The sequence below is a fragment of the Macrobrachium nipponense genome, chromosome 40, assembly GCF_015104395.2.
Source record: "Macrobrachium nipponense isolate FS-2020 chromosome 40, ASM1510439v2, whole genome shotgun sequence".
NCBI classification, from domain to species: Eukaryota; Metazoa; Arthropoda; class Malacostraca; order Decapoda; family Palaemonidae; genus Macrobrachium; species Macrobrachium nipponense.
This window is the reverse complement of record NC_061101.1, coordinates 33,750,435-33,773,709: the sequence shown is the minus strand read 5'-3', so window position 1 is coordinate 33,773,709 and position 23,275 is coordinate 33,750,435. Positions and strand designations below refer to the sequence as shown.

The 23,275-nt window shown below is 42.5% G+C and overlaps 1 protein-coding gene across 1 annotated transcript in view; it reads left to right on the top strand.

Annotated features, from left to right (window-relative positions):
• The first annotated feature begins 923 nt into the window (after positions 1 to 923).
• LOC135212071 (signal recognition particle 9 kDa protein-like) overlaps positions 924 to 23,275 on the top strand; it is a 223,467-nt gene continuing 201,115 nt past the window's right edge. Inside the window, exon 1 of the mRNA XM_064245419.1 lies at positions 924 to 1,134. Coding sequence (XP_064101489.1) covers positions 1,063 to 1,134 — 72 coding nt within the window. The 5' untranslated portion in view covers positions 924 to 1,062. The remainder of the gene's footprint in view (positions 1,135 to 23,275) is intronic.

Below are 23,275 nucleotides of genomic sequence, written 5' to 3'. Positions count from 1 at the left end.
ACCCACGAGAGGGAGAAATTATTATCAACTAAAAAATTCCCAATCGGTTTACATATATGAAAATATATCAATTCCGAGAGCGAATTAGATATTAAAGAACGTTTGTAGCTCGAATTATATATATATATGTATATATATATATATATATATATATATATATATATATATATATATATATATATATTATCAACTAAAAATTCCCCTCGGTACATATATGAAAATATATCAATTCCGAGGTAGAGCGAATTAGATATTAAAGGACATTTGTAGCTCGAATGATTTATATGAATCACGGTGATGTGATAAGTATTCATATATATATATATATATATATATATATATATATATATCATATATATATATATATATATATATATATATATATATATATATATATATGGCGTACAATACATAACTTGTGTGGCATTTGCTGACACTTTCATTAGATATTTCTCAAAAGTAAGGCGTGAGTCAAAAGTTACACTCATGAGTAAAGCTTAACACTCATTCAGCTGTGTGCCATCCACTTGAAGGGAAGGATGAGGGGGAAAATTTTTATAACTGCTAATCAAGAGTTGAGCTTCATGCCCTCTCACTAAAAATAAACCACTAAAACATTAATATTATAAACAGACATACGGGAGAAATTTTAACTGCGATTGTTGTGAAACTGTAGATCTAACTTTTTTCTCTGCTAGGAATACAAAAAAGAAGTGAAACTAGGACGAGACATCCATACGACGAGGAAAAAATGTGAAATGGGTGTTAAGTTTTTATTCTGAGGAAGCATTACTGAAAATACATGTGGATTTTGTACTAAATGTGGGGAAAAACAGGAGGTAAAGGTAAATAATTAAACTCGACAACACCGAACAAGTAGCTGAGGCACCGTTGCAAAAGAAGACTCACATCGAACCTGAAACAGTACTATACTACTACTATTGCCCCACCACATCTCGAAGAAGTTGAGAATTTGACAGCTACGAAAATATTCTTCCTGCTTGTGACCGTCAAGTGCCCCACTGCCCATTATTCCTCTTGCTTAGCTTCATATCTGCCATCATGGTTTATGTAGAGCTGTTGGACGATTTTGAGAAGATGGCTGAACGAATATATTTAAATTCGCCCATGAAAGTGAGTAAGCTGACTGGCTGCCATACTGTTCCATACCTAGCTTAGGCTAGCCTTAGGTATAGCACTAGCCTAGTACTACCTAGGTAGTAGCCTATTGTTGGAAACTAAAATCTGCAGTAAATACCTATACTCTGTTTTTTTCCATCTGTCCACCCGCCTGTGGTGTTTGCACATGGTAACACTGCATCCCGGGCTTTAAATAATATCCTAGCCTATTCCGAATATTAACGGTGTACCTAGCCTAATTAGCCTAGCATACAGTAAATTATCAAAACCCTTTAAAGTTGCAAATGTACACCCAGATATCCTTTTTTGTTCCGATACGTAATACAAACCCTCGGTCCTTTAACAATAGGAAGTAGCTAGCGGCAGCTGGAACGGTCGTAAGCTTCGAACAAGGGGAGAACGGTAGTTAACTGCTTGTCCGATAGTCGCGCGCCGCGCGACTGGGAGGTAAACAAATCACTTTTGCTTTCGGCCGCGGGTGTGAAGGACGTGTTCGTCATCGCTCTCTGCCCGCTTCATCGTCGTATGCTTTGTTTTTATTGTGTTTTCTACTAATGGTTTGTTTGACTTGAAAATGAAACTGTAAGTACACTGTTTTCATTTTCATTACTTAATTATGAACCAACATGGAGTTATCGCCGTAGATGCGGCGATTTCCTCTCTTTTCATGAATTGAACCCTTGAATTATGTCTCGGTGCCGAGGGCGGGCGCGCTCGCGCCGAGTCATGTATTTTGGGCGAAAGTGTGTAATTGAAAAATGTAAGTACTCTTTTCATTATATTTTGCCCTGTGTGTTCGTTACCGAGAGTGTGATTGCGCTCGGCACGAGCCTTTTAATTTTGTATAATAGAATGCAATGAAAGTGGATTCGCAATTGCAAAATTCTTTTCATTTTCATTTATTTATTTGCATGAAATTTAATTTGGATCAATTTTCGTTCTTACCCGGGAATTGATCCTTACGATTTTTTTATGTGAAAATGAATCGCAAGTGCAGTATTCTGTTTCATTTTCATATATATTTTATGATCATCATATTATTGGATCAAGTTTCCGTTCTTACCCGGGAATGATCTTTTCCCCTTTAAGTTCTATGAAGTGAAGCGCAAGGGCAGTATTCTGTTTTCATTTTCATATTACTTTTCACTGCTGTGCGGGGTAGGGAGCGAGGTCCTGCCGGGAAGTCGTCGGAAAGCTCTCCCGCGACTCCCTTGGTATCCGATTCTTCGTCTTCTTTCCTGCCCCCCGCTCAGCTTCTTCGTTGTATTTTGTATTTGGGGTCTTCCTTGCGTTCGGGGTGGGGCATGTTCTTCCCCCGTGCCCCCCCCCCCGTGAGGGAACCCCTCTTACTAATCTATCTATGTTACCGCAGGTGCTACATCCGTGGGAGACGACCTTGGACAGGTATGGACCACCGCGGAGGCAGGGCGTGCCTAGCATCGGACTGCTGCAGCGTCTAGCGAGGTCTGGGGCGGTCTCCACTACTACCACGGCCACGCTTATGCTGCTCCCCCCCCCTCCCCCTGGTCACTACACTCCCATGCTGTGTCGATGACGCCGTCTGCCGCTACTAGGGCCGCAGCCGTACCGAGGTGGGGTTGCCGCCGCCGCCTGTTTTCTTCGTGTTGCCTGCCCCAGACTTCCGCTGGTTCCAGCAGCTCGCCCCTGGACCGGCCGCCAGGACCCAGGTTCCGCTGGCTGCCGATGATTCTACGAGGCGATCGCTGGGCCTGCCGTACCTGCCGCTGATGTGATTCCGCTGTTGGGCTTGGGCTGTCCCTTTCTGGGTCTACCCGCTGCCGCTGTTCCTGCCTGCTCCATGAGCTGGTTGCTGTTCCTGTCGCTCCTGATTCCTGTGCCTGTCCATGCTGGTCCTGCCCACACGTGTGTCTTCCCCAGTCCCAGGTCCTTCCGGACAGGTGCAGTCGGGCCCTGTTGCTTCGGCAACTGCCCCGGCTCCCTCCTGGATGGAGGACCTGACGACTGTCCTGCGAGAGCTGACGAGGAAGAGAGAAGAGGAAGCTGTCATCTTCGTCTTCATCGTCTGCTGTTGCCTCTTTTCCCCCTTCGACTTCTAAGGCCCATAAGCCGAAGAAGAAGAAGGCTGCCTTCCCCCCTAAGAAGTCTCCTTCGGGAACTTCTAAGGGCCCGTCCCACCCGGTGGGACGGGGGGTCTTCTCGCTGGTCCTCCTGCTCCCCTTCCCCCACCTTCGGGAGCAGGCCCGTCTCCCCTTCCGTAAGGAAGAGATAGACGGGGACCAGAGGAGTATCGGTTAGCTCTGGTACTTCCTCGCCTGGTGCTAGCGGCGATGCCGCTACGCCAGGTTCCTGCTCGGTCTCTCGTTCGCGAGGAGATCCCGAGTGTACGTTCTCCCTCGGGAGACCGTGCAGCCAAGTTTCGGCGCCAGAGTTCGCTCGGCGCCAAGACGCGGCACGGAGCAGAAGGCTGGTGAGAGACGCTCAGGTGACTCTTGCCAGGCCAGCGGCCGCTCTTGCAGCGACCAGCTGGTAACCCGGGTTTTCCCCCCTAAGAAGGCTCCTTCGGGACCTTCTAAGGGCCCGTCTCGCTCCGGCGATTCGGGGAGCTCTTCTGCTGGGTCCTTCCTGCTCCCTCGGGAAGGGAACAGGGCCCATCTTTTCTTCTACCAAGGAGAAGAAGACGGGGACCAGAGGAGTACCAGCTTCGGCTGGCACTTCCTCGCCTGGTTCTAGCGGCTTCTGCCGCTAAACCAGGATCCGCCTCGGCTTCTCGTTAGCGAGAAGTACCGAGTGGACGGTCTCGCGGGAGACCGTCCAGCCAAAGTCTTGACATTCGAGCTCGCTCGCCGCCAAGACCGAAGCGTTGACGTGACGGTCGCTGACCAGCCACGGGTTGTTGAGGCGAGGAAGGGGTCCCCGCGGTCGTCGGTACCAGCGGCTCGAACGCGCCGAGAGGACGCTCGCCGGTCTCACCGCGACAACGAGCCTAGCAGGTCACCTGACGCCGCTCCCATCGGGACCGGGCGGAGACGGTAATCCAGCAACAGCTCGCCTGACGCTAGAGATCAGCGTCGACGTTCTCAGCCGAGCCTCTCGCCCCAGGCGAGCGGCAAGGCTAGGCCTGCTGCTCGATCGCCACTGCGGGTGGACGATCAGCAGCAGCCCTCCAACAACCGCTGGTCCTGCCAGCGAGCTAGGGGTGGGGGAGCGTCAGGTCTGCCTCTCCTGTACCTTCAACCTCCTCGGGCTACACCGGGAGGAGACGAGGTACCTATGAGTGATCGCGAGAGGTGCGCCGATCGCGATCCCGCTATGACGCCGTATGGACCAGGCACGGTTCTAGGACCGACCAGGACATACGCGCAAGTAGCTGGATGGCGAAAGTCAGGGGTCTGCCGCTGTTCCTCCTTCTGAAGGAGGGAGATCTCGGGATCTGTTCTTGTTGGAGGGACTGGACGGTCCTACTCCGCAAGACACGGTACTCCCGAGATACAGAGGAATTTGCAGAAGTCATTAAGCTGATTCGTCAGCATAATGACCTTGCGGAAGGATTGCCGCTCCCACCAGCAGAGCCCACGTCTGCTCGAGTCGTTTTGGGGCCCGAGAGGGAACCCAAACCAAACGGTGGGTCTGCCCGCGATCGGAACTTGCCGATTCTGTCTCGAACCAGGAGTCTCTCGTCTCCGGACAAGAAGGCTCTCTCAGTTCTGGCGGCGGTCGATCAAGCTACTTCCACGCCTCTACTGCGACAGCGGCGTTTCTACGTGTCTTCGGACACCGTATTTGAATACTCCCTTCGGTCCTCCTGAGAGGTTTCGACCTCGACGAGGACTGGAATGAGTCGGAGGACGGTATCGGCTCTCTCCTGTCAGGTGTCGATCAGCCCACGCCCATACGACGTTCACAAGGCGGCAGACCCTTACCTACAGTGAGAGTTCGTAACCCTCCGCAGGGAAAACGTTTTCTCCATGACGATACGTTTTCCCAGACTCTGAGAGGCCATCGCCGCAAGGCGATGGCTGTTCCTACTCTTCTCCAACTGCTAGTTCCACTGGGAAGGCGAGCGAGTATCCAATTCCTCATTCCCATTCCCTCTCTCCTTACGGTTACGAGGGAAAGGGGAGGGATCCTACAGAGATTTCTCTGTAGGATCCCACGTTCGGGACTGCGCTACCGGGGGGACCTTCGGGTCCTACCTGACGTAAGCCCCGGTCGTTGAGGAGGAATCCTGCCCCATTCTCGATTTCTACGGGAATCGAGAGGACCACCAGCCGATATCGTTTGACGAATTCGGTGGGGGTTTCGCAGACTGCTTAGAATTCTACGGAATTTCTAACGCATTCAGTGTTCGAGTTTTACGATCTCCAAACACTTACGCGAGACCACGGTCCAAAGTGAGCGAGACGAGAATCCCCGATATACGATAATCGGGAACCTCGCCTATGCTCGAATTCCTGGAATTTCTAGCATTGGGAAGAAGACTGCTGCTGAAGAAACTATCTCACAGTAGGCGACCAACCTGGACTAGAGAAGATCGGACGGGAATATCCAGTTTGGCTTGAAACTATCTATCGTCTTAGTATTCTGTTCACCATTGAAGCTTTCCTTCGAGGAAGACTTCTCCTTCACTCTCTTTGATAGAGATCGAAGGTGGTCGATCTCCAATCCTTATTTTGTTTTCTTGAATTTTTTTTTTTTTGGAAAGAATTTAGGACGGAGATCGTTGTTCAGAATCCTACAAATATACTACGTATATTAACCTCGCGACATGATTCTACTAAGCAGTTGAATTGTCCGAGGGGTAGGCGCATATCCTAGTTAATCTACGGATTGCGACTTATAAGAGAAGTATTCTATTGAACTGCAACTCGGGGTTGCCTGCAACCTCCCAGGAGTTTTCAGTTTCATTTTATATCTTATGGTTTTGTCATGACAACACCATTTCAACGTTTATATTTACCGAAATTCGTTTCGCCTAAATATAATTGCTCGAGCATATCTTTTAGCTCGTATTTCTAGCCGAACGCATTCCTTCGTGGATCAAGATTACCTGGCAACTCAGGAGACGAGTCAGCGAGAGCTCAGGCTCACTACTGCGTATTGAACTGCCTGATAGCAGCTCAGTATCAGCTGGGCCTCCGATATGCACGGTCATGTATGTCTCTCTCTGCCCTGCTTTGATTGACTACCGAACCGTATCTCTGCCCAACAATCATGGACTTAGGTCTTCTGATTAACGTGGGATTCTCGCAATAATGAAGGACCATCTACTGCTGTGACGCTAGATTCCATCGCCTTCGACATGCGAGAATTTTCAACAGGAGATATCTCTTGGACTCTTTCATCTTTCTGTTTACCGCACGGTAACAGAAGTCTGTACAAGTCTCCCGCTGCATCGCACTGCGATAATGCGAATGATTTTGCAGACATCTGGAGTTTGTCTTCAAAATATCTCTTATTCGTAGGTGTACAATTGTTCATTGTTCAACCGAATTACGAGATGTGTCAGAAGACATCGCCTACTCTCCGACCTGACAGCTCTACTTCCAAATGTTCAGCCCATGAGAAGCAGTTCTTCAGGCGGCTTTCCCCTGTGTTTTCATTACTGAAGAACGCCCCGCTTTCATTGCAACTACGACTTCTCACCGGACAGCAATGAAATAGCGGTTAGCGTTTTCAGTCATTTGTAAGCACAGGTTATGAATCTTGAGAATCCTTCTCTCGATTCATATGTGAAGACGTAGGTTGCATTCAATATCTACCTTCGTCTTCAACGGTACATAGTGTTGTTTCTCCTTAGCTGAGTTTCAACAACCATGAGATGTTTTACCTTCAGGGACCTCGGTCTCTAGAAGGCAATTGACTTTCGCCTGTTGGGCACATGCCTTAAGAGAATCATCACCTCGCTGTCCGGCATTGGTGACAAACAAATACATTATTTGTTTGGTCTCTCGGCATAACCCTTTAAAGGCGAAGGTCACGTGACTTACTCGGATGCTTTGACAACTTGCCTCCTACCGAACGCAGTCAGTCGCAGCGTTGCCAAAATGCGGAATTCTTGAGGTTATGACGGAACAAAAATAAATCCACGGTGCGAGCACCATCATTTCATTTTCCGATTTCCGTCTTACTCTGTCTGGAACGGAAAAATTTCCGCATAGTTATCAAGGCTAAAACCAAATATATTTTGTTTTTATATCTTTTTATTTTTATTTTTTGATATAAAATGTATGTTTCAATATCTGTTGAACTGAATTGTATTTACAACTAAAAAAACCAAAAATAACCAAATAAAGTATGAAAATGGTAACTAATTTAGAAGTTTTGACTGATACTTGTGTTGGTTTGTCGGAACCAGACTCTGGTCGGAAAAAATTATCCGTTTAAGACCTCTCTTGTTATTACGCGAGTCTATACCGTATTTGCCTTGACTTATCATTATGTGTAGTTGGTACCTAATAACGCACCATTACCATTTGTTACAATTGTATTTGCTGCAGCTATTGTCTGAGTACTAATGAATCTTAATGTTTCTCTAATAACTTTGATGCTTTAAAAACTTGCATTTCTGTATCAAGTTAAACCCATATGAATTAGCAGGGGTCTTCCATAACCTGCTCTGTTAAAATATCGATTAATTTGAATATCATAGGGATCGTGTATTTCTGTAATGAATTGTCCGACATAATTTCCTTAAAATTTTAACAATAAATATAGATATTATATGTATAGAATTAGCTAACCTTTGTTTAAGCTCCAATGCCCCATTCATACAGTCTAGCCATAAGATGAGGGATCGACAGGGCGACATCTCTTTTATTTGATTATGAACTTGCTTTCAGGACATGAAATCCCAATAGAAAATTTGATTGATTTGCGACGACATCGGCGCCAGTAACATTATGGGCCAACATAATTCATTAATTAGTAGATTGAAGAAGGAGCACCAGGTATCACAATTTTTAAATGCGCCTGTCACTCAATTCACCTTTGTGCCTCAAACGCAGCGAAGACACTTCCAAGAAAATGTGTACTGGAGCAATGGCGACCCCTCACCTTGTATTTCTCAAATAAGCATTTAGAAGACAGATTGACATTTTCACAATCAATATATAATGTCTTGCAAGACTCATATTTGCTTATATATTTTCAATTTTTAGATTTTATATTGCCATATTTTAACAATTTCAATAAGCTAGGATTTTGTACTCAGATATCTTAAGGTATTATTATATGCCTAGTAAAGTTACTGATAGTCAGCTCAATGTTATTGACCGTAGTGATGAAACAAACTTTATTTATTCCCCTTGAATCAAGTGTTCTTAGGTGCTAATATTCACAAATCATTCCAAGAACCGAATATAGCTGCAAATGAGACAATGATTGCTGATATTGAAAGCAGGTGTCGACAGTTCATGGAAACAGCTTGTGTTCAAATAAAGGAGAGATTTTCTTTAAACTCGAAATGGTTGCAGTTATGCAGTACACTATCTGTCGCAAATTGTATAAGAAATGACGCCCTACTAAGTATGCTAACACTGTCCAAGTTGTCATGGAGGTCCCACTAATATATAGGTTGATGTTCAGAAATTGGATTATGAATGGAGACATATACCTAATGTAGACATCCAGAGGATACAAAAAGCATCAAATAATGCGGAGGCATTTTTCCTTTTATCTTGCAATTGTAAAGAATGAAAATGGTCAACCAGAATTCAAACTTTTGCCTACGTTTACTCTGAATATTGTTTCCCTACCCACGTCAAATGCAGATGCCGAAAGAATATTTTCGAAGATGAATTTGATAAAAACCAAAACTAGGAACAGGCTTTCCACCTCAACCAAGCAGCTTTAGCAATTGTGTCAGAAACCGTAAGAGAAGAGCGGGTGGCTGTGTGCAAATTCGAACCTACTGCGAAGATTGGATTAAGGTAACAAAGAAGCCCAGAGAACAACAAAATGGAGGAATGTTGAGGAAGAACAGGAAGACATACTTTAGGTACCAAGGTAAATCAGTATTTGAAAAAAAAAAAAAAAAGTTTTTTTTGCCGTTAATTATATTAGCATTTTTTAGGTAAAGTAATAATTGGGAAGACATTTGAAATAATATCGTTTTGCCCAAAGAAAAAATTTGATTTTTGTTTTACCAGTATATCTGTTCTGTTATATCAATCACTAATTCAATTGTTTTTAAGGTTGACCTTACATTATAATGCTCCAAAATATTTATTATTGTTTCGAATCTGGTAGCCTGGATAGGCTTATACTTAAGAATTGTTTGAAATATCTTTCCATGCTAAGATGTGTTATGCCATGCTGGATATCATTTTCTTATTTGTCAAAATTGTTTTTTATCTAGTCATATAACTTTTGTATACATACACACACACACACAACCACCACACACCCACACCACACACACACAACACAGAGAGGAGAGAGAAGAGAGAGAAGAGAGAGAGAGAATAGAGATGAGATCGAGACGAAGATCACCACACAAACACCCCACACACACACAAGATGAGAACGGACAGACACACACACAGCGAGAGAGAGAAGAGATAGATAGAGGAGAGAGAGGAGAAGAGAGAGATAGAGATCGAGAGAGAGGAGAAGAGAGATAGAGAGATAGACACACCAACACAGATAGGAGAGAGAGATAGAGATTATATATAGAACACACAACAACAACACACACAATAATGAGAGAGCTGAGAGAGATAATAGAAGATAGAGAGAGATAGAGTAGATATAGAGAGTAGAGAGAGATAGAGACAGAGATACACACACACAATCACACACACAGCATATAGAGAGGAGAGAGAAGAGATGATAAGATATACAGGATAGATAGATATAGATTAAGATATATAGAGAGTACACACCAAAGAGAGATAGGAGATCCACACACAGTCGATAATATATACACACCAACATAGATAGATATATTATATAGATAGATATAAATAGATATATACACACACCATGAAGAGAGAGATAGATATTAGATAGATAGAGATAGAGAGAAAGAGAGATAGATAAGATATAGAGACACACAACACACCAAAAAAAAAAAAAACCCCCCCAACATACAATATAAGATACATATATAGAGATATATATAATATAGATACACCCCCCCACAACCCCCCCATCCCAAAACACACAGTATAGATATGATATAAGAATATATATAAATTAGAAAAATTTTATCACTTGAAAAACACACACAAACAGAGATCGAGATATATAATAAGATGATATATAGAGATATAATATACTAACACACACACACACAAACAAAATATATATATAGATATATATATATAGATATGGATAATATAGATAGAAGATATATATATAGAGTATAATATATACTAGTATATATATATTATATATACCACACACCACAACATACTTATATTAATTATAGATATATATATAATATATAGAATATATATATAGATATTATATAAATATACAAACCAAATATAATATATATATATATATATATATATTATTAATATATATACATATATTAATAAGACACACACATCAGATATATATATATAATTATATTATAGATATATAGATTTATCATATATGAATAGTATATATACACCCACCAAATATATATAGATATATAAGATATATATAAGATAATATATACCACACATATATATATATACATATTATATATATATATACATTATATATATATATATATATACACACACCACACACACACATATATAGATATATATTATATATATATATCATATTATATATATATATTAAACACCACCACCCACCACACACATCAAATATATTAGATATATATATATACATAGATATAGATATATATATAATTTATTAATCATATAGATATACAACCACACACACATTATATATATATAATTATATATATATATTATGAATATAATTATATTATATATATATACACTACAACCACACACACACACACACAACACAACATATATATATGATATATATAGTTATATAATATATGATAATTATATATATATTATATATATACACAACACACCACACACACAACACATTATATTATTATTATTATATATATACATGAATATTATATATAGAATAATTATATATATATATACACACAATATATATATATATATATTATATATAATAAAGAAGATACGAATATATAATACACACAAACACAACAAATTATAACATTATATATAATATATCTATATTACCACACACCATTAGATATATATATATATATATATATATATTAATATTATTATATATAGATATATAATTAGATATAGTATACACACACCGATTATATTATATGAATTATTAGATAATATTAATATATATAGATATATATTACACATATATAGATACATAATACACACATAATATTCAGACCACATACATATATATATATATATAAGATAATAATATATATAATACACATAGATAATATATAATTATATATACACAATAATTATATAGTTATAATATAGTATTATATATACTATTACACATATATATATATAACATAAACTAAATATATATATAGATCTATATATATTATATAGATAATATATATATATAATATTATAAGATATATATATATACAAACATCATATATATATACACACCACATAATATATATATACATATATAATATACACATTATATATATATATACACACACACACACATATATATATATAGATATATATATATAGATTATATATATATACATATATATTAACACACAATATATATTATATATATATTATATATATACAATTATATAGATATATATTATATTATATATTAATATATATATACACATATATATATATAACACAACACAACACCACGTCTATACATATATAATATATATATTATATATATATATAATATATATAGATATACATATAGATATATAATATACACACAATATATATATACACACAAACACACAACATATATCAGATATATTATTATATATATAGATATATACATATATAGATAGATAATAGGATATATACAAATATATATATATACATACATACAAATATATATTAATAGATAGATATATAATATATATATAGATCGAATAATATTATAATATATACACCACAAACAGAATTATAATATAATATATATAATATATATATACACATACACATAATATATATATAATATACATATATATATATATTATCATATACATCACAAATACATAATACTATTATATAATATATATATATATAATAGATTATATAATATATAGATAATATATACACAATATACTGATACTACACCAACATATACTAACATATATACAGATATACATACATAATATACATAACTATATCACATATACCATAATATTACACACATATATTATATCATAGATACATATTTTAGTAGAATATAGATATATTAGAGTATATATATATATAGATTATAATACAATATTTACATTACAATACAGACATCACACCACATTACACACATATACACATATAACGCATATACACAAATAACATACATATATTATATATATATATATATATATATATATATTATATATATTTCTTAACTGTAATTTTGTTAAAAAATATATATATAAAAATATAAAACTCATCTTCGTTTTAGTTAGAGTGATGAAATGTTAATGATGAAAAGTAAACATTTATTTTCATCGTTGAACCATTTGTCAGCCTCCATTTAACTATGAATGGGTACGCAATTATATGCTGCTCTAATTTTCTTATCTAGTTATCCATGAAATGGAAAGTCAAGTTTACACAAACTACCCGGTTTTTGTTTTATTTAAAGGGCCGTTTTCGTTTACCGCCAGTCGGAAAACCAGACGGAATTCATTATGCGGGGATCCAGTGGCAACACTTGGTCACGTCGGCGGCTGTCAGAGCGGCCTCCGGCCCGAGTCAGTTACGAACATACGCTGTTGACTTCTTTTAGTTCGGTTGTTACATTGAAGCAATCATTACTATTCGTTTAATAGTTTGGTTTTCACAGTAACCATTTACCAATTGACAACCCACCATGGAGTGTTCGGGTTTCCATATCCACTACCGAGAACTTCGATGCATGGGGAGGAGGAGGAGGATGCGAGAGACTTCGGTTGGCAAACGGACAGAACCAGTCATTGGGTACTGGACAATCACCCGAAGTAGAGAAGAGGGATAGGTTCATGCGACGATTTTCCTTTCTTTTACCTCTGAGGGAACTGCAATGACTTCTATGCGAAAGTCAAGCATCCAGGGGATGGGGATCACCGTTGACGCTCGATTTTCGTACCGACAACTTCGTAGCGCATAAAGAACTCAGAGAAACCCTTCGGGTCCCCTTGACGATTGGTTCGAGTTCGTTCCACGAAATCCCCTCCCTAATGGACTTCACCGCCCTTCGATGCGAAGGAGAATGCTGACCTTGTCCGCCCAAGAACTTCTCCGGTGGCGCAGGTACTGAAGGCAGGGGTCTGGTTCAACCAGGACCACATGCCCCTTCCGTTCTACCTTCGCGGGAATATTGCACCCACAGGGTCCTTGGATCTTTTTCCTTCAGGGGACCCGTGGTCCGTTGGCTGCTCAACAAAACGTTGTGTAGCCGAAACCCAGGACCCGCGCAGGGCTGAACAGCATCGAGGTTCCAGGTGGTGACCATAAGCCCAATGGAATGAAGTGGAACTGAGTGAAATGACAGGAGTGTGACTGGCTCCTCTTCCATTATTATTTTTCCCCTTATTACCTGTGGTTAGAGGGGACCACCGGTCGTTCATCCCTGCCTGGATAAGGACAAGATGCAGTGGTGAGCTACTCAACAGGAGCCAGCCCCATCCTATCCCTTCACTAGGGGATAGGAGCGTTATATCCAACCAACTTCCTCCAACAAGGGGGAGGCAAGTTGGGATGCCAGCCCTTGAGACAAAACCCATAAACTTTATGTTGCCTCTTGCAACAAACAGGAACAAGTTCCTTGATTGCTGGTACGAAGAGCTAACGGCTTGCCTCTCTCTTAGTACTAGGCCCAGAGGTCTGACCATTTGATCCTGCGCGGTGCACACAACCCCGATCAATCGGACCAGAGGCTTGGATCACCCTCCCTCGCTCTTACGGACCAGGGAGGCATTCCCAGGGTATGGACGAAAAACACCCAGTTCTGGTTCATCAAAAGACTCAGGATTCCTCCCACCAAGAAGTGAGTCTTTCCTATTGTTAAAGGGAACCGAGGGGTTTGTATTACGTATCCGGAAACCAAATGACAATTTGGTCGAAAATTGCATTTTTCCTATAACTTACAAAAACCTGAGGTCCTTTACAATATAGTCCTCTCATGACACCCTCACGCTGCGTATTTTTGCATGGGCCAAAGCAAAAAGTGATTTGTTGTTTACCTCCCGCCGCGACTGTTCGGACAAGCAGTTAACTACCGTTACTCCCCTTGTTCGAAGCTTACAGGGACCGTTCCAGCTGCCGCTAGCTACTTCCTATTGTTAAAGGACCTTCAGGTTTGCTATAGTTAGGAAAAATGCCAATTTTCGACAAATCTTGTTCATAATTTACCTCAAAACTTACCAACCATAACGCTAACCATTTAAAGCACCCGGGGACGCAGTGTACGAACCATGGCGCGACCACCACAGGCGGAAGGACAGATGGAAAAAAAAACAGAGTATAGTAGGTACCTACTTAGTTAGTCTACAGGAAAACAAAAAAGTTGGATCCATCCGCCATCGGGGTTGGATCCAGCTTTATTCACTCGATAATTGGTTTGAGAAGAATGCAAATTAGCGGGTAAACAAACCGTGTGGACTGGCCAAACTCAACCGACTAACACCCGGCCTAGGTCCACCCTCCGGTTTTATTCCTTTACTGCCATCACAAATGAAAACTCCACAGTTGCTTAATTTTTGATTGGTAATTATTACACATTTTGGTTCTTAATTCACTTGGAAATACCGTTGTTGTCTTGTTGTTCCTGGTTCATTACCCTTAAGTGCTCACATCCACAAACACAGTTGGTGGAGGGGCAGTGCACGGGACTACACGGTTTTGATGAGGTGCAAAGCTTTATTTCCATTGGAATGTTTACCTTACTCATTAATTTAGCTTCTTAAACTTTACCTTTAATTCAAAATGTTTATTTTAATTCATGTTCTTATTATCCCTTTTTTGCAACCGATAATTAAAAAACCAACCCCAAAAAAATTACCAGATATTTTCTAGGAAGCAGACGACGGCAAACTTGTCTATTGTGCGGCCCACTGATCCATGGGAGTGCGGGCCCACTTCCAGTTGTCTTTTACAAGCACAAGCTATCCCATGGTTCCTCAAGGTGGGATCCCTCCTGTTGCGTCACCTGGCCAAATTCAAGTCACAGGAAATCTTTCAAGGAAGGAAAGATCCTTAATTAATGTTACAGTAAATAACACCTTCCCTGTTGCGAAAATGTTACCCTTGGCAATTGTAGTTGTTACTGAACAAGCCAATAAAGTTGACCAGATTGGCCATAGACCTGTTAGCACAGGGTCCTACGATCCATCCGAAAGATGGTGACAATATTTTTTCTCAATTTTTATTACAAAAAAACAAAACATTTGTCCCAAGAACTACTCTTACAAAACAGAAAATAAAATTTCATCAATGCTTAAAAGCGGTTACATGTTTGCTAAAACTCATCGTCCACTTGGTCCTTAAGGACATTCAACCCTGGTGCAGCTATCATTAATCAACAGATCACATCCAAAAAAAAACAGTGCGAAAATAACGACACTAATCAAGGAAACTGTTATACAAAAGGAACGTAATGATCAGTTAACGGCTTCCGCCATAAACACAAGGGGTCAATGGAATTTTTAAACATTAAAATCAATTGATCTTAGGTGCATGGCCATGCAATAATGTGACCAGGCAGCCCGACAGAGCTCCAACAAAAACACTACTTGGAGCTTGGAAGAGGAAGAGAAACTCTTCTTTATGTTTGGCGGTTGACGCTGTTGGAGGACCAAATTAGTCCATTGTTTTTTAAACCTCAGGTCTGTCTTGGCTCTCTGACCCAAAGCACCAGGTGCCTCAATCTTCGAACTGAGCACCTGGAGGATAGAAGCAGGGGAGGAGATTCCTTCAGAAGTCCATATGGGGGCTTCTAAGTGGGACTGCCTCTTTTTGATGGAGGCAGGTTCTTTTTTCTCCATTGGCTCCTCCTCCTTAGGGGCAGGTAAGCCAATTCCACATTCTTATTGGGGCCTATCGTTTTGGGAGTCTCGAGGATCTGGAACCTCTTGAGGCCACCCACGTTTCGGTTCGGCCCAGTGGTAAGGAGTCTGTCTTGCACCTTCGTTGATTTCTTAGACAAATACAAGAGGAGAATGCTCCCAAAGAATCATTCTTCTTAGAGATTCAGGATGTTTTTGCCAGGCGCTCAAAGTGCCTTGCGGAAATCGTGACCAGCTTGACTGCCAAGTTTTTTGCTAGTGCCAGAGGGTTTTACTCTTTAGGTATTGGTTTAGGCACAGAAAAGACGTAGGTGACCGACATGACACAAGGTTTCGACGGAAACCACCCTGCTGGCTCCTAGCTTTTGGTCTGGTCCTCATCCACACCATCCATTACCAGGAGGAATCTGTCCATCTGGAAAACAAAATATGGTTCTCATTGAACCACCATTTATTTTATTTCGTTTTACCTTTTTGCATAACGGAAACTTTCTGGGTAGCTGACTTAACAAGGTTATGTTTTCTTACCCAGCTCCTTTAATGGCCATCTCCTTCCTCAGCCTATATCCTTTCCTTGTCCCGCTACTTCTTTCTTCCCTTCGAACCACTTGTACATATTTCTTTTTCTTTTTCTAGATTTGTATAAAAAAAGCAATCTTTGCTGACAAACTTAAGACAAACTCTTTTCATGGTCTTTACCTTTTATTATTGCGGCTGAACTCTTAAGACTTCTTCATAGCTTTTTTTGTCATGAGTTACAATTCCTCATCTCATTCGAAAAAAGGTCCCAGAAGTATGACATTTGATCTTGGGATTTCCATATACTCCAATCAGTATGGTCCAGGAGGCAGGGTTGCTTCTTCCCTTGGGCTCTTATTTTGAAATACTTCCTCTAGTCACTGAGTCTTCCTAAGAAATAGTTAGCCCGGGTGGGGTTGGCCAATTAGTTCAGTTCAGAGACTCACTCAGAATCCTTCCTATAGTCCAACTGAGGTCTTCCTAATGTACAGGAACTGATGAGGTTTTGTTAGTATTGGGTGTAAGGAGCAAATAAATTCTTTTTTTAAGGTAAATTGTATTTTGTTCATGGAAAACTTACTTGGTCAGATATACATATATTAGCTGTATTTTTCTGAGTCCGACAGAATTTCAAAAACTTCCGGCACAACGCCATGTGGGTCTGGCCCAGAGGTGGTCAGTACCTCCCAGTTGCTTAGGAATTTTGTTTTGAAACTTTCAATTGCCGCTAACCGTATCGTAATTGTCTCTTTTGATTGTATTTTAACTTTGGGATTTGTGGCTAGGTCATATGCTAATCATTAATTGATTTGAATTTGATTCAATTCTTTTTGCAATAAGATAATCTGAAAAATCTAGTTAGGCTAGGTTTTCAGAGGGTGTTGTCTGCAAAGATAGGGTTCGGTGTGGCCTACCGAAATGCCTTCGGTTTAAGATCCGCACACTTTGGTATTGCGACGAGGGGGTTACAGGTCTTTTTCTTCTTTTGTTTGTGAGATTTGTCATGGTAAGGAGTTGTGAGACTTTGTCTAATTCCATAAGGGAAAGGACATATAGATTGCGTATAGTACGTAAGAATCAAGTAAAACCAAAAGTCAGGGTAGTGAACCTGCTAACCTTCTTGTAGACTTTATTTGCCTAACCCTGTAGTATAGCCTACGGGCTATGAGCTTATGTCTGCGAGAGGTAATGCCCTTTACGTTATAGATTCCATCTGTATCTTGAAATCTAAAGTGCTCGCACTCCAATCATTGTTGTGAAGTGTAGTGCCCCTTCTGTAGTTGCTACTTCTAACCCTGTAGTGTTGCCTTCGGGCCTTGAAACAGTGTCTGTAGAGGGTGATGCCCTTTCTCTGATACTGTATTGATTCGTATCTTAGAATCGAAAGTGCTTGCTTTGTTTAGAAGCAAAAAAGTGAAGTGGCTAAGGGCAGTGACAGTGCCCCTTGTGTAGTGGAGGGTGCGTCAGATCGGTCCTTATTTCGCCTCTAGGCCGGGACCTCTGCTGGACTGCCCAGGAACACAGGAGAGAGCATGTCAAAGCCGAAGGAGGGTTACGAGGAACCCCCACCGATCTGACGTGCCTTCGGCAGACCTGAAGATACTCCCAGGCTGGCAAAGTGCGTGCACGTGCACGAATCCTGAAGGATTGCTTCTCGTCCTCCGAAGCGTCCTCCCCGCGCAGGGGTTGGAGCTTTCGGAGGGACTTGCGCCCTCTAAATAGAAGCTTTATAGAAGAGGACGCTTCACGTCCTCCCTCTCTCTCTCTCGTCATGAGTTGTAGTGAGAAGTAAGAAGGCGAACGTCGCCTGAACACGTATACGTCTTTCCACCGAGAAAAAGGGAGAAAGAAGTCATAGTAGCAGGACGCTTTTGAGCGCGGACGTCCTAGCTTTGTGACTGTGAGAATAAGAAGGCGTTCTCTCGCCCCTAGTATTCTCATATGTTCAACCCTTCTCCTGAGACTGCTTCGTGCCGTCGGATTTCTCTCCGAGATGTCTCTTGCTCTTCTCTGAAGGCTGTTTCTCTCGCTTGTTTTGATGCCTGTCAGGAGCGTGACGCTTTTCTGCTTGCTTCTTTTGACGCTCAGCTTAAATGGGACGCTCGGATGGACGCCAAGCGCACGCGGGTGCACGCCAAGCGCGCGCCAGGTGTGTCGCCTGGCTGAACGTTTCTGTTGAACTCTTCGAGCTGATTTGGGCCTAAAGATTTTTTACCTCTACCTTCGGTGATCCCTTCTACCTCACCTGCCAAGAATGTGAAGTAAGCAGTGCTTCGGAGGAAGCTTAAAGTGAACAGGCAACTTCATCTTCAAAACCCAGCAAGACCACGGGTTTCGTGAATTAATATTTCTTTTCGCAAAGTCCAGGATTGGATGGAGTTAAGGAAAGCTCAAGGAAAGATCTCTTTTGCTCTACCGCAGTCAAGACTTTGCGGTAAGGCAGCTACGGGGTATATAAAAGCTCGACGTCCTGCACGTCATGACGCTCGCAACGTTCAGTAGGATTCTTACAAAGGCTCATCACAAGAGGACGCTCTTCAGGAAAGCGCAAGACAGGACTTCCTTTGCCATTCTGCCAGTAAATTTAAGCGTTAGCAGGCATTCGTTGTGATACGGGAGAGGAAGCTGGTTGGAGAGTTCCTTCCTCTTCCCAGGATAATTTTGCAAGCTTTTTAGTCCATCTGAAAGGGCTTTTCAGAAGATAGATTTTGTTAGTTCCTTGTTCGGGAATACGCTGCCGAAGTTGAACATCGGGGTCCTACCTGCTGAAAGCCCAGTGTCTCTTAACAGGATTCTTGCCCCTTCCTCGATTGATACGGGAATCGGAAAAATAATATGCTCGACTTCCTGGATTACGTTTTGTCAATTCAGTGACTTTCTCGCATTGACAAACATCTCAATAACTCTATATTGCGTAAGCGGATAAGCTCTTTTTAACAAGACTCGGAAGAGCTCTCATTCATCAAATCACAGACTCGTACAAGAATAGACTTGTTAGACTACGTCAATGAACGCTTATGTCCAATAACATAAGAAGCTTAGGCTGTCCGCTTCGTTTCGCTACGATTTGTTCATGAAACTTGCCTGTCAGATATGTATGTAGCTATATTTCCGAATTCAGCTATAGATATGTCTGCCAGGTAGGTATGAACAAACTTTATTGTATCATAACAAAATCATCAGCTGATTGCAATTTACTGACATCATCAAAGCTATTAGTTGCTAAATGAAACATTTCAGAGATTTATTTGTAAGTAAATTAAATGAAGTAAAGGTGTGATATCACCAGTACATATCGGATGTTGCTTTTTGGCTCGTCCAAGATATTTTGTAGTCTGCACTTTATATGTTTCTTCTGCCATGTCTACAACCATAAATTTAGTAGAAAACTTTCTTAACACTTTCCCCTTCATTGAATGATGGATGATTATAAATTTATTTTAATGTTAAAAATTAGCACATTCTTAACAAGTTGACAACTATAACACAACCCTTAATAAAAGTGTGGTAATTACGGTAACTAACATTGGCAAAAGGCCAGTTCTTGATTCAATTGTGTATATTGATAACAGTTGAAGAATGCCAACAGCAGACCACATTAGACAGATTTAGAGAAGAATGCCAGTAAAGTCATAGTGAATAAAGGCAAAGAAAGGAAAAAAAATCCTGAGACTGCTACTACGTAGTTGCTTTTAGGGAAGAGGATTTCCCTTCCAAACAGTGACTCTCCACATCCATGTAAAGAGATCCAGATCCTTATCAATTTCAAGATATGGGCCATATTGTGGTTGTTAAAAACTTTTTAATATCTTGTTTCATATTTAAATTATTTAACTCTGAACTAATTTAATTGTAATTTCTGTGTAATGTTTTGTATAAAAAGGCAAGGATAGGGCAATAAATTAGTGGCTGAGAATGGAGGTCTGAGAGGTTCTATTGCAACACTCTGCTTGTGGCCAATGAGGAGCCACTAAGGTTGTCTTGAGATTGGGGATGAACACACTGTCGATCATCTTGTGAAGGAATCTGAAAGTGGGAAAGACATAAATGCTCAGATTGTCCCAGGAGTGTTGGAAAACATCTTCTGTCATCGTCCAGTGATCTAGAATTTTAAGGATACAAATCCCATGTGCCGACAGATAGTTAATATAGAAATGTATCACTAAATGTTAATTTGTTCCGATACGTAATACAAACCATCGTCCTTTAACAATAGGAAGTAGCTAGCGGCAGCTGGAACGGTCGTAAGCTGTTCGAACAAGGGGAGAACGGTAGTTAACTGCTTGTCCGATCGTCGCGCGCCGCGCGACTGGGAGGTAAACAAACACTTTTGCTTTCGGCCGTGTGAGGATAGGACGTGCTCGTCATCGCTCTGCCCGCTTTGTCGTTTGCTTTGAGTATCAGCCCTCTTTTTCCTTGTGTAATTGAGAGTGTATGCTTGTAAGTACATTACATTTCTTTTTTTCATTGCAATAATGAGTGATCAGAATGGGAGATTTCGCGCGCCCCCCAGTCGCCCAGAGTGTTGTCCCGGGGCTGGAGGGGGCGTAAATGCGGCGGATTCAGATCATTTTGTGGATGTGGATCCACACGAGGTTTGTACTCGGTGTCGGGGCGAGAGGGGAATGCTCCCGCACCGAGCCATGTGTAACATGTATGAATGGTCCGAGGCGCAGTGGGTGCTGTACGAGGGCAGGAAGAGACTTAGGCCGCCAAAGAAGTCATCGGAAAGTCCAGTGACTCCTTTGGGTAACGGACACTTCGTCTCTTTCCTGCCCCCCGGCCAGCCCCCACGTTTCGCGCCTTCCCCTGCGGGGGGTAGCGGAGTCCTTCTCTCTCTCGATCCGTCGAGTGTGGAGGAGGGCGCCCGCTACCCGGACGTCCAGTTGTATTCGGGGTCTTCCGTCCGCTCTGGGGTGGGGTTCTTCACCCCCCAGGCGCGAGGAAACCCCTCTGACTAACCCGACTGTTGCTTCCGCAGGTGTGCCATCAGCGAAGGACGACCTGGGACAGGTGTGGGAGTCTCTGGGGCTGCAGGGAGTGCCTAGTATACAGGGTTGATTCAGCGGTTGGCGGGGTCGGCAGTGGTCACTCATGGTACGGTAACCACTACCACTACCACAATATCTACACCAGCGTATGATATGCCACCGCACTTGGTGTATACACCACATGTAATGACGGTGACACCCATGGCTGCAATACACAAACCTATTACTGCCGTACCAAAGAGGACGGTGCCACCGCCACCTGGGTTCTTTGTGTTGCCGACCCCGGACTTCCGCTGCCCCAAGAGTACCCCCCTGGACCTGCCGCCAGTGCCGAGAATGACGGTAGCTGCCCGACACGCCGGCTCCTGGCTCTCCTGCGTGCCTGCCGTACCTGTTGCTGTCCCTGCTGCTGCTCCCTTCCCTTTAGATAATGTGCATGCTGTTCCTGCTGTTCCTGCTGTTCCTGACTGTTCCTGTTGTTCCTGCTGTTGGTGGTGCTGTCACAGTCTCAGGTCTTTCCGGACAGGTGCAGTCGGGCCTGTTGCTTCGGCAACTGCCCCGGCTCCCTCCTGGATGGAAGACCTGACGTCGTCCTGCGGAGCCTGGCGAATGAAGAAGAGGAAGAAGAGGAAGGTGTCGTCGTCGTCTTCGTCGTCTTCTTCGTCGTCTGCTGCCTCCTCTTCCCCTTCGACTTCTAAGGCTAAACAGCCGAAGAAGAAGAAGGCTGCCTCCCTCCCCCCCCTAAGAAGACTCCTTCGGGATCTTCTAAAGGCCCGTCTCGCTCAGGCGAGTCGGGGAGCTCTTCTGCTGGTCCTCCTGTTCCTTCGGGAACGGGGCCCGTCTCTTCCTCTGACAAAGAAAGAAGACGACGGGGACCGGGGAGAGTACCAGCCTCGCTGTACGTCCTCACCTGGTGTTAGCGCCTCCTGCCGCTAAACCAGGTTCCGTCTCGGCCGCTTCTCGGTTCGCGAGAAGTACCGAGTGGATCGCTCTTCCACGGGAGACCGTCCAGCCAAAGTCTTGACGTCCGAGCTCGCTCGCCGTCAAGACAGCGGCGCGGAGCAGAAGACTGGCGAGAGTCGTGCACACGACTCTCGCCAGGCCAGTGGACGCCTCTCGCAGCGACCAACTGGCTGCTCGGGTTGACGTGACGGTCGCTGACCAGCCACGGGTTAAGGCGAGGAAGGGGTCCCCGCGGCCGTCGGTACCAGCCACGGCTGGTACCAGCGGCTCGACGCGCCGAGAGGAACGCTGGCCGGTCTCGCCGCGACAGAGAGCCTAAGCAGGTCACCCTGACCGCCGCTCCCATAGGGACCCGGGGCGGAGACGGTGACCAGCAACAGCTCGCCTGACGCTAGAGATCAGCCTCGACGTTCTCAGCCGAGCC